This window comes from Temnothorax curvispinosus, unplaced genomic scaffold, assembly GCF_003070985.1.
Source record: "Temnothorax curvispinosus isolate PA1 unplaced genomic scaffold, ASM307098v1 QBEX01010321.1, whole genome shotgun sequence".
NCBI classification, from domain to species: Eukaryota; Metazoa; Arthropoda; class Insecta; order Hymenoptera; family Formicidae; genus Temnothorax; species Temnothorax curvispinosus.
In genome coordinates this window covers 1-12,078 of record NW_020220101.1, presented here as the reverse complement: position 1 = coordinate 12,078, position 12,078 = coordinate 1, and the positions used below count along the sequence as shown (strand labels likewise).

The following is a 12,078-nucleotide window of genomic DNA, read 5'->3' as shown; positions in this document are numbered from 1 at the left end:
CACGATTGCTAGGCTAGCGGAGTATCGGCTGAACGCACCCATTGCTATATGTTGCACAGTTGCACCAGTTCAGCCAGTGCAGCTAAAAGAAACAGACGGAGACGGCATGTTTTTCAATGTGCACGTTGTGCATCCAGCTTTTAAACAATTGTAATTATATACATATCATCAAAGCTGTATTTTGGTGGTAATTATTATAATTTTCAACGTATCAGAGACTTACAATGTAAAATTTTTCTTATTGCATTATAAGGAGCGCGATAAGAGCTTCAAGAATTCTATAGTTAGGTTATTAATGTATCTTATCTCAGGCTTATATTTTCAGATAATAAAGTCTACGTTTGTCGTTTGAGAGAATCAGATTCCTTATATTGTTTAAAAAGTTTAAAAAGTTGCAAAAATATTACAATAAGAACCATGAGTTGTCAGAAAGGAAACGCTAGTCGTTCGAGGCCTCAAAGATACCAAAATCACACGTCCTTTAAAAACAATCTACATGACAACTCTCAAAAAACAAAGCTAATTAACAGCATTGAAGTTAATAATGTATGCGAGCGTTGTAAAAGAATAATAGAGTGGAAAATCAAATATAAGAAATATAAAGCGCTTAAAGCTCCAATGAAGTGTACCAAGTGTGAGCAGAAAACTGTGAAACATTCTTATCATAATATCTGCTTGCTTTGCGCTAAGCAGCAAGGAGTTTGCCCGAAATGTGGACAGAAGAAGGAAATTGTAGAAGGGAAACCTAGTAAAGAAGAACAAATTAAACTAGATGCTGAGTTTAAAACAATTCTGAAAACGATGTCAGAACGAAAACGAAGAACATTCTTACGTTATATCAGTCAATCGAGTATGTAGTTTGTGTGTTGCGTATTGAATTATTTAACAGAATTTTATTTATGTATGTATTATATACGTAATAGACATAAATGTATGTTTTCATGTAATGAGCAGTGCTTGGTCTGCTTTTTTTTTTTTTTTTAGCAAAAAATAAGGAAAATAGTAAATCTCGTACCCCTGGATTTGACACCGATACAGATGGAATTGACAGCAAAGATGGAAATGAAGATGAAACAAGTTCGAAGAGAAGAGAAGATTTATTAATGAAACTAAAATCGTTAGCTGTAGAAGACGATGATGACATTGATAGTGATACTGATGATGTTAACAGTGATGTTGAAGATTTGTCGTGATACAAAAATATTCTAAATAAAGAGTTTTTAAAATATAATCTTTTTATTTCGTTTTCATAATAATAAGTCACTATAAATATTTGAGCATGTTAAACATATATCGATTGTTGTGAACATATCAACTTGAAGTTTACACCTTCATATTTTATTAATAATTTCATAACGATCATTATGTCATGAAAAGTTTTTATATTATCGTTTAAACTGGTTTTTCTTTGTCCTCCATTTTTATTGTTAGTTGACGTATGTGAAAAGCATAATAAAATGTAAAATCTATAAAAACCAGGAATGTTAAGTTGTACCATAAAAGGTGAACTATTTAACAATTATTTATTTTGATAACAATACAAACTACACGAATTGTCCCTTTTATATTAATATATAAATTTGTGAATGTAGGTCCTGGTCCAGTTTACAAATTGCCAACGTTAATTGGCTATAGTGGCCATGATCCATCTCGGCATAGAAGTCCAGCGTATAGTATACGAGCTCGAACTGGTATCAAGTCTTATATGATAGGGCCTGGTCCTCATTACGATGTCAGAAATTTAACAAAATCTGGGCCGGACAATCCACCTGCTTACACAATCAGAGGAAGGAAAGCATGGAGCTGTGAGTACAAGAAGGTTCCTTCTTAACTACAACTTGAGAGATGCAGGAAATTAATATTAATTCATTTAACTTAATATTTCGTAGTGCAAGACCATGCTCCAGGACCTGGAGCATACTCCCCCGAGTTGTGCCCACCGATGAATCATAGTCGTAGAGCACCAGCTTACAGTATCAAGTCACGAGGAATGACTAAGTATCTGGATGAAGGGCCTGGACCAAATTCGTACTATTTGCCAACGTGCATAGGGCCCAAGGTGCCTGATAAACCTGCTCAGGGTGCATTTTCCATGTAAGAAAACGTGGCTAAATCTGTTGCCATTCAATTGAATATGCATATGCGACAAAATCAAAATCATCTCTTTATTTATTATATCATATATTTATATTTATAATATAAATGTATTTCATATCTTTTCAGGATTGGTCATCGTAAGACACGCGAAGAAATTATGGGTCCAGGCCCGGCTGCATACATCAAAATAAACTATGATACGATAAAACGACGGAGTCCGGCGTATAGTCTAAAGGGAAGACACATTTTATTAGAAAGATATGACGGTCCGGCACCAATCTTTTATCCATTGTACGATACGCGAAAACGTTCTCCTATGTATTCATTTGGTATAAAGCATAGTGAATGTACCGGAATACCTATGACACAGCTGGACGAGGATTAATTTTATAATTAAAAATTGTTATCGTATTTTTGGTATTTGTGCAATAAATCTCGAATCTATTGTTGTCGGAGGTTTGGCATTACGTGTACATTACATTACATTACATTACATTATATTAAGGCCTTCGCACAATATAAGGAACAGATATTAGCAATTAGGACCTAGGACTAAAGAATCAGAAATAAAGCTGGATGAGCTGGATGATGCACAATAAAAAACACAAGCAACAAAAACAAAGAATAACACGGGTACAGAGTTTTAACCTATCGGAAGCCGTGTATCAATGCTACATCAGCTTTTGGATTTCTTAATTCCCTAATCGCTTAATATCCTGTTCCTTATATTTTTAAATTCCTTCCTTCCTATTTGGCCTTACATTTTTGATTGTGCGCCGTGACGACTGACGAATACAGGCACACAAAAAGTATGTACAACAAAAAGGAAACGGTGGCGCGATCTTGCATCACTGGAGAGAACGTTCGCGTAAAAAATTATCAACGGATGTTACACCGTAGTGTAATACGTATGTATGTATGGCCTTAAAAAAACGAAGCAGAAGGGACGTTTCTGATTTCTAGTGTGATTAGATAAACTGAATACATTGTCAAATGATAATTAATGTGGAAGAAATGCATGTTCTAAATCATTGATGGAGATTAAGGATGTACTTGCATTATCGGCATCAATTTGTACAGTTTTACAGTTTCTAGCTGGCGTGTGAGTATAATACGATAACAAATAACCTTGATAATTTACTAAGCATTTGATTTTTTATTTATTTAAAAAATTTATTACCGTGATTTATATATATGCCTTCCTTATATAAAAATTTATTTAATTTAACGTTACATATCAATCTAGATGATTAATTTCTTTTCGTATGACCCATTCATTTACGTATTTTTTTATTCGAATGTAATTTATCGTATATATTATTTTACTTATTTTTTACTCAGCATAACACTGACATAATTGCACATTTTGTTAAAGATTTAATAAAATGTTAAATTAATACTTTTATCGGATCTTATATGAAACTACATTATATTTTACCATGTAGTAATAGTACTAATAGTTAAATTCTATTGGATTTGTCTATCAAACAAAGTCAATAAATTTTCTTGTACTTACTTAGATTGGTATGCAAGAAATATATTAGAAATGGTACAACTGGGGATAGCTCGGGATTGGCCTTTGTGACGTGTTTCATGTCGTACGTATCGTAATATAATTAAGCAATATTTGCCAATATTAGTAAATAACGACTTTAATTTAGAATTCTATTGTTATCATTACAGTTGTAGTCTGTGGCTAAGATATGGAATACTTATTGGAGATTCATTCATTATATCTGTAAATATATTTGGAACAATATTACAAATATGTTATGTATTAATTCATATTTTATACAACGTAAAAAGATCAACTACTATTAAGCAGTTTACAGTAGCGATTTGTTTGGTTTTGCTTGTATATCTGTACAGTATTTATCAAAGTGACAAAGTTTTAGCTGAGAGATATGTAGGATTTCTTAGTTGCAGTTTGACTATATTATTCTTTGCATCGCCATTGATATCACTTGTAAGTATGAAATAACACATCTTGTTATATGTATTCACAAAATCTTATTGAATAGTTCAATTAATGAAACTTTTGATTAGATAATTGGTCTTTTCTTTTTTATATTATACTAATTTTTATTATATATACTGCATCGGTAATCGATAGTTGTAAATTTGTTATAGGCACATGTGATAAGAATGAAAAGCACAGAAAGTTTACCATTTCCAGTCATAATGGCCTCCATGATAGTATCCTGCCAGTGGTTCGCATATGGATGTCTGCTCAGTGACCAATTTATACAAATACCAAATTTTATGGGTTGTATTTTGTCAGCTTTTCAACTTTCTTTGTTCTTGATTTACCCAAACAAACGAGCAGATCAAGCTTATTTTATATGAGAAGATTAATAATATATTTTGCTCTATGGATTAATCAGATCGATTAATACTGTATATAATGAAGTATTACATATTATAAATCAATAATTTTTCATAAAGTAGTATATTTTTATTTTATCCTGTGCTATATATATATATTTGTATTAATTTATTAATTTTTCATGTTACACATAAGTAGCTCTTAATAATATACATATGTTAATCATTTGATTTTTTTTTACATCAATTTTATTCAAGTGCGAAGAGATAAATTCTTAATTTTGGATCATTAAGTCTTAATACCATTTCCAAACGAAGGATTCCGCACATTTTATAGGTGGTTCCGATTAAATTGGCTGAAATTGAAAAATGTGGTTTAGGTGGTGCTGATCAAAAGTTTTCACGGGTCAAAGTCCAAAAATTATAACTATAGAAAATACGAAGGTTTAAAGTGAGTGCCGTTGGAGTTTTGGAAATGCTTGTTTTTGAATACATAATGTATAGTGTTAAATTAATATATAAATGTTTAAAATATATAATACTTAAATAAATATATTACAATTCTTTGTAAATGCATTCTGATTTACTTGGAATAATGTGTGCTTTAAAAATAATGCACTATCACGTTCCTTCGCTTTTTCAAACATTGCACCCGTTGGTAGAAGCCAGGTATTCAATAATAGTGATGGATAATTCTTTCTTATGTTCGGAAGTTAAACGCATGCCATTGTCACAATGCTCCATTTTGCCTTCAGATATTTTAAAAGACTCGCTCACAAACTTTTGTACATATGTATATCATGATACGCAAAAATTCCGTGATTGATGTATTTACGTGATTCTCGACTCTTAAAAAATAAATTGATTTAAATTTCCTTAAATCATATAATTTCATATAAATCTAAATATTTTATCATTGTTTATATTCTTACGATAGATGCTTTTGAACAGCATAAATGTTTCTGAAGACAAATGTATTCTTTCGGATTGAGGTATATCATAAATTAAAGAGTTATATATATGTATAATATACATATACATATACATATAAAACTAACAATTGACAGATAAATTAGTTCAATGTATGTAATACGTTGTTCTTTTCTGTTTCTAATCTAATCATAATTGTAATTGGACAATTAAACACTGCGACACTCACAGCATTACAGCACTACAAAGTCTTTTGTAGTGTTAGTCACACTACACAACATATGTCATTATTCTGATATTATATTATATGATATATGTAATATGAGCTTGGTTTATTTTCTCACACATGCACCCACAAAATTAAATAAATACACACACACACATAAAATATATTTTAAATAAATTGTTAAATGTTTTTTGTATCTTGGATAACATTTGATAATTCGTTATCAAAGCATGATAACATGTACATGTCTATTCACAATTTAAAATCAAAACGATCATGAATCTTCTAATCTTTTCAAAGTCCATTTTTTTCTCAAAAATAAGTCCTACATGAGAAAATATTATACAAAATCATCACCTTGCTACTTGTATCAATAACTCTCTTCACTACATATTCAAGATTAACCTCTCTTATGTTTCTGATTTCAAGAAGAAGTATGGTACTCTTATGTTTGTAGAAATATATTTCTTATATTATTTCTTTAGACTTGAAATGTTTTTAAGATATATTTATCTTTCGAATTAAGTTGTATACACTCTTTACAATACAAACTCTGCAACGTACAAGGTATTAACCAATCAATTTCTAACACTTTATTTTTGATAGAAATAAATTTTCTAAAGGATAGTGATGGATAATTCTAATTTGCCAGCTAAAACGTTAATTTACTCGATTTATTCTCAATTTTAGCCGTGTCATAAAGCCATTATTTTATATTTTACATTGGCAATTTATACCTGTAAAACTGTAAAGATTAAAATATTCTTTTTTCAAGATTACATTTTATAAGCATGCAGTCAATGTGTTAGAACATTTCGTACAATGTGTTAGAATATTATAATGTCAAATTTTAAATACTAGTTAAACATATATATTTGTTTTCGTATGTTTTTGCACCTTATTCACAAAAAATCTAATATATTTAATATACATACACTCTATGATTCTTTATTTATATGATATAATAAGTTTTAAAAACTTGAAATAATATAATACAGCACATATATGTATTTGCAAGCATGAGACACACTCACATAACGTCCATTACATAGGTATATTAAATATATCGTTTTATGTACGCTTATTAATCATGCATAAATCAAGATAATAATATGCAGTAATGATATCTATATAATATTCACTTATCTATTTATTCATTTGTTATTAAAATAATAATTCCATAATAATACAAAAAGCCATCTTAAATGACTGTCAAAATATAGTATAGACAGTACACAGATAATGAAAGAGAAAAAGAAAAGAATAAAAAATAATAGTAATAATACTGAAAATAAATAAAAAGTAAAGCCACAATGATAACACAATAATAGATATAATAATTGCAATGAGTGTTATATCGTAATTAATAAAATATCAAGATTAGAATCAATTTCTAGAAAGTACTTATATGGATAATATTTATGATATTTCATAATATAATTATATTGCAGGCTCGTAAAAAAAAAAAAAAAAAAAAACAAATTTTACCTATCTCTGTCTTACTTTCTCAAATAAATTATATTTAATCAAAATTATTTATTTATAGAAAATAATTTGAACATTAGACAGATCTTAATCTCGAAGTATAACATGTATTCAAATATAAAAGTATTAATACTTTTCGAAAAGTATTTATAATTTCTAAATTACGAAAAGTATTAATAAAATATAAATATTCATTAATTCCTAATTTGCTAGATATGACCTTAACTATGTCTCATCAAATGACGAGACTACTTTAACATTGTTTTTTTGTGATTTGAAGGATTCGATACCATCTCTTGTCACAGAAGTACCAGTAACATCCAAGTATTCCAATCTTGATGCATTTAAAGCCAAATGGATAAGACTCGAATTTGTTACACGTGGATAATTTCTGAAAAAGAACCATTTAAAGTATATTCTATTTATTTTTCTTGAGTTTTTAAACTTTTCGGTATTTCCTGTCAAGTAAATCAATTGACTTACCTAACGACTAATGTTTTAAGATTTGGATTATTAGATATCCGTCTATCTTCTCGTAATATTATCATTCCTTGTGGAGCAAGGAAGCTATTTACAACTTCCCTATCGCAAGTATCGCTTCCAAGTGCACAGATTGCTCTATCTGATATCAAACATCGTTGAAATCCATAATTCTCAAAAGAAAATGCATCCTCGACTAAAAACTAAATTAAAAAAATTCTTTTTGTTATCAGGCATTTTATACTAAAAAAAAAACATGTACTTATCGTTGTATTCAATACTTATAAATATACTTTCTTCAAATACCTGTGCTAGATTGCCGTCTTCAAAAATGGGTAATCGCAAAGCCTGTTGTTGTATAATCGCTTCGGGCGATTCTTCATTTCTCCATGTAGAAGGACATTCCAAATAGAGATGCGTTAGAGTTTTAGTACTACTAAAACAACCAACTTCACTATCTCCAAGTGCTGTATCCCGTAAGTCTAAAACCTTATATAAAACATAAAAATATCTCTTTTCAGTGGAAATAAAATGTCTTTCCAGTAAGATTAAGCATAAGAATAATTGCTATAGTATGAATTAAAATATACATAAATAAGAAAAATATTATACCTCTAATGTCTTGAATCCAAATCTAGTTGCTAAACTAGCATAAGCAACACACTCGCCCAGACGGTGACACGAGTTCAATCTGAGTTCCTTAAGTTTTGGTATTTTGCTGATAACTAGTAAGGAATGCGGCGTAAACCATTCACAATTACTTAAGATCAAACACTAAAAATAATATTAAATGTTTAATACTATACAACTGCTGTAGATTATAACCTACAGCATAGAGAGAGAAACGATGAATAAATATCATATATATATATATATATACACACATGCATACATGTGTATTGATTTCATCATGACTCGAAATAATTTTTTGTCCATATAGACAAATTTTTATTTTAAAAACTAAATATGTATATAAAAATCAGAAACAAAATAATTTAATTATTGAAAAATAAATCGAGTGTCAAATATATATTACAAGTAAATGTATTTCATAGTATCAAAAATACAGAAACAATGTACTATTTTGGACGTTAAAAGATCTATGTATGTATCTACATATAAAATATCAACTTACTGTCAAATTAGGCATGTGAAGATCCATTTTAAAAAAATAAGACTTATTATTTTGTAAGTAATTCATTTTGCAGCCTTTTAATGAAAGCTTTTCGATAGTACATGGAAAATCTGTTATATGAATCTGTAAAAGTCGCATTGTAGTAGATTAAATATATATTCTTTTATGATAGAAGGAAAGAGAAAGACAAAAAGAAAATAAACACCTTCTTTATATCAATAAACATTTTAAACACAAGAATATGATATGACATTATAAACATTTCTATAATATACCTTATCTCCATTGATGTAATATTCTTCAATGATCAATTCTTTAAGTTGGTCGCATAGCGTTTTCACATTGTTAAAAAATTTTTGTGTAAGAGATGAACCTTCGCGACAAATCAGATTGCCACGTATTGCTAGACTCATTGTTATTGGCTGTAAAAACTTCATGTACTGATTCAAATCATCTAGAAGTATAGGGTTTGTTCGAAAATCTACTCTTCTCCACAGAGTTCTGTCTTGCGCTAACTGCGCAAATCTTTGACAACATCTGTGATTCAAAGAAACCAATTATAAACAATCATAAAAAATATAATATAGAAGATATGATAGAGATAAATGCGACTCACAAACTGATCGCCATGAGATCTTGCGGATGTAAATATTTCAATATATTAAGTAAAACATCATCCGAGAATTCAAGAATGTTTAGAGATGATGTTGTTCCATTAAAATTTGCAAATTCTTCAAGTTTTATACGTTTTGTATCTTTGCTACTAGATGGTTCAGGAGAAAGAGACTTACTGCGCTTTATTTTCATCTTCTTCCTTTACCTGTAAAATATAAAAAATAAACGTTTTTAAAAAAATTAGCGACATGTATATTGTATAAGAGAACGTACAAATAATTTATGATTCTACAATTTAGAGAAGAGGCAATCTTTTTTTTTTCTATACAAGTAACTATAAATATCACGAAGAGTAAGTAAAAAATTTTAATGCATGTACATAAAGCATAATTTAACTATGTTTTTAACAATATTTAACTATATTTTATTCTGTTTTTTTTTTCTATAATTAATATATTTCTATTTTTTTGGTAAAAAAGCTGTTCTTGCTCATTTGCTTTAACAATGATATAACTCGTAAATTGTCATTTTTAGTTGTTTGCAAAAGAATAAGAACTTAATACCGAAAGAAAAGCTAATACGTAGCTACTTTTATTCTTTTACAATCAGTTATTATACCATAGGCCATAGGCCTGTTTGTTTTAGCTGAACTTGTTGCACGGTTCATCTTTCCTCTTTTCCTTTTCTCGTGCTGGAGAGAAAAGGAGAAAAGATGAACTATGAAGTTCAGCTAAAACAAACAGATCTTATATCACTTTTAAAATTAATATTACAAAATTTTAATGATTCAAAACATTCAAATTCATTTTCTGGAAAACTTGGATAAACGATATATGATAAATAATATTCGCTTAGAAAGAGCCTTTTAAACAGTAATTATAAACTTTGCTGCATATTTTCATACAGAGTTAAATAAAATTGATCAGATTAATTTTTTGTATTAATAAAAGGAATACCAAGACACAATAAAAATTTAATTTATTAAACTTGAACTGCTGAATAATCATTTAAATCATTTTTCTTAGAAATAGTAAGAAAATCTTAACCAATCACATGTATATAGATGGTAACTGCTTTCCTATTCCGTAACTCTAAGGACAGTATCGTTATCGGTTACATTGTCGGTGCTGAGCTTTTTTACCATATAGTATACCTGCGCAAACAACATAATAATAACGACATTGTCATAAAGAGTTACAGAATCAGGACACAGACGGTCGATTGTGCACTTATCTTGAAAGAAGGTAAAAATGACAAAAGTGAATAGATATACTAGATTTCGACAAATAAAATCACAGATACTCCAGCGAATTGCTTTATTTTTGTAATTTTTAATGATCGTTTAGTTCTACATATCAGAAAAAAATTACTTTTACACTTACTTATTTTCTTTTTTCTCAAATTTTTTTTGCATAAACATTGTATGTATATTTAATATAAAAAAACACAAATAAGCAATGTTAATTTCATCTTTACCAATATTCAATGTCAAGTAGTCCTTTCTAGGTTTTTTTATTATAAACTAATATAGAACAGCAACGTGCGATTGATTGTAAATCTGCTGGTTAAATCTTTTTCACTAAATCTGAAACTTTGTTATGAGACACAATTGTAAGAAAATTACTAAGGCCAAATAGTTGAGTAAAAGTTCTATCTATAATATTCAAGACATAAAATATTATGAAGTAAATCAAAATTAGTTTGCGAAATGAATATAAGCAAATGTACATGATATATATAATAAAAGCAGCAATATATTTATAGGTTAAACTTGGCAGCCACGCTGGTGACGCTGGTGCCTACCTAAACCATGAGCTGACAAAGTGATATTACCTAATCTCCCATAGATACAAAAAATAAATATTTAGTTTATAGAAAAAAGACATTTCCATATTTTTGATATATCAAGACATCCTTCTATTTAAATGACAATTTTTTTTTAGTTTGTAAACAAAGGAGGTATTAAAAATTACTTAAAACATGGAGATTCAATCACTCTGAATAACACTGACTAAACTTTTGGCTACGATTATACGAAGCTCTGAAAGTATGAAGGACAAAGCTACTTTTTAAAAAACTCACAATCTTCATAAATAAATAAATAAATATATATATATATATATATATATATATATATATATATATATATCCTTTCTCTTCTTTTAATTTCTAATTTCTATATAAGAATAATAGGAAAGCTCACACATCAATATGGACAGAATTCAATATAATACATATAAATAAATCGTTACGTTTCACGCATAAATTTTGTTTTTCCGTCGCACTTACCCCACGAACGTTTTAACACAAATGCGTAACTTGACGCTTAGCACAGCGTCACTTTCGAAGCCAAATCTTATTCGTGTAATGTAAGTAAATATGAGGAAGCAGATAATAACCACACAAGAACGGTTATGCTGACATTTCGTGATCAATGAATGAGTATGCCATTGCCATTGTTGTGTTTGTCAAGGATGAACAGAAGGGACGAGCGAGACGTCAGAAACTCCAAACAGTCCGAACTCCAAATTGATTTTGGAGACCTCATGTGGTGGAAGCCCGAAGCCCGAAGCTCTGGACCTCTGGATAAAGGTGGAAGCTGTTACGTCGCGATTATTGGACAAATCGATATATATCAGAGAGAAACCTGAGAGAGGTCCCGGCGTTTTTCGTCAATTTTTGTGTGCCCGATTTTCCGACGCGCCGCGCGCCGCCTGAGAAAGTGCGCATCAACTACGTCGTTTCGCTCGGTAACCACACATGGTTTGCGTCCGTGCTAATGGTT

The 12,078-nt window shown here is 29.4% G+C and overlaps 4 protein-coding genes across 5 annotated transcripts; 3 read left to right on the top strand and 1 right to left on the bottom strand.

The window, feature by feature from the left end:
• The first annotated feature begins 36 nt into the window (after nt 1-36).
• LOC112460119 (uncharacterized protein C9orf85 homolog) lies at nt 37-1,231 on the top strand. 2 transcript variants are annotated; one of them, XM_025024639.1, is made up of 3 exons: nt 37-150; nt 326-850; nt 985-1,231. In XM_025024639.1, the coding sequence occupies exons 1-3, from the start codon at nt 117-119 to the stop codon at nt 1,191-1,193; spliced, it is 768 nt and encodes a 255-aa protein (XP_024880407.1). In that variant the 5' UTR covers nt 37-116; the 3' UTR covers nt 1,194-1,231. The 2 variants fall into 2 exon arrangements, with proteins under 2 accessions (XP_024880407.1, XP_024880408.1); XM_025024640.1 differs by having other exon boundaries at nt 37-187.
• Nucleotides 1,232-1,476: 245 nt separating this feature from the next.
• On the top strand, nt 1,477-2,852 carry LOC112460128 (outer dense fiber protein 3-like). Its single transcript, XM_025024654.1, has 4 exons — nt 1,477-1,503; nt 1,593-1,805; nt 1,890-2,094; nt 2,224-2,852. The coding sequence occupies exons 1-4, from the start codon at nt 1,482-1,484 to the stop codon at nt 2,480-2,482; spliced, it is 699 nt and encodes a 232-aa protein (XP_024880422.1). The 5' UTR covers nt 1,477-1,481; the 3' UTR covers nt 2,483-2,852.
• Nucleotides 2,853-3,024: 172 nt separating this feature from the next.
• On the top strand, nt 3,025-4,477 carry LOC112460129 (sugar transporter SWEET1). The gene is made up of 4 exons (XM_025024655.1): nt 3,025-3,199; nt 3,618-3,695; nt 3,781-4,063; nt 4,228-4,477. Exons 1-4 carry the CDS (start codon nt 3,132-3,134, stop codon nt 4,441-4,443), a joined length of 645 nt encoding a protein of 214 aa, XP_024880423.1. The 5' UTR covers nt 3,025-3,131; the 3' UTR covers nt 4,444-4,477.
• Nucleotides 4,478-7,116: 2,639 nt separating this feature from the next.
• Nucleotides 7,117-11,806, bottom strand: LOC112460116. The gene is made up of 8 exons (XM_025024634.1): nt 11,583-11,806; nt 9,295-9,498; nt 8,954-9,215; nt 8,679-8,801; nt 8,156-8,317; nt 7,850-8,032; nt 7,547-7,746; nt 7,117-7,454 (listed from the first exon to the last, which is right to left on the bottom strand). The coding sequence occupies exons 2-8, from the start codon at nt 9,483-9,485 to the stop codon at nt 7,289-7,291; spliced, it is 1,287 nt and encodes a 428-aa protein (XP_024880402.1). The 5' UTR covers nt 9,486-9,498; nt 11,583-11,806; the 3' UTR covers nt 7,117-7,288.
• Nucleotides 11,807-12,078: the final 272 nt, after the last annotated feature.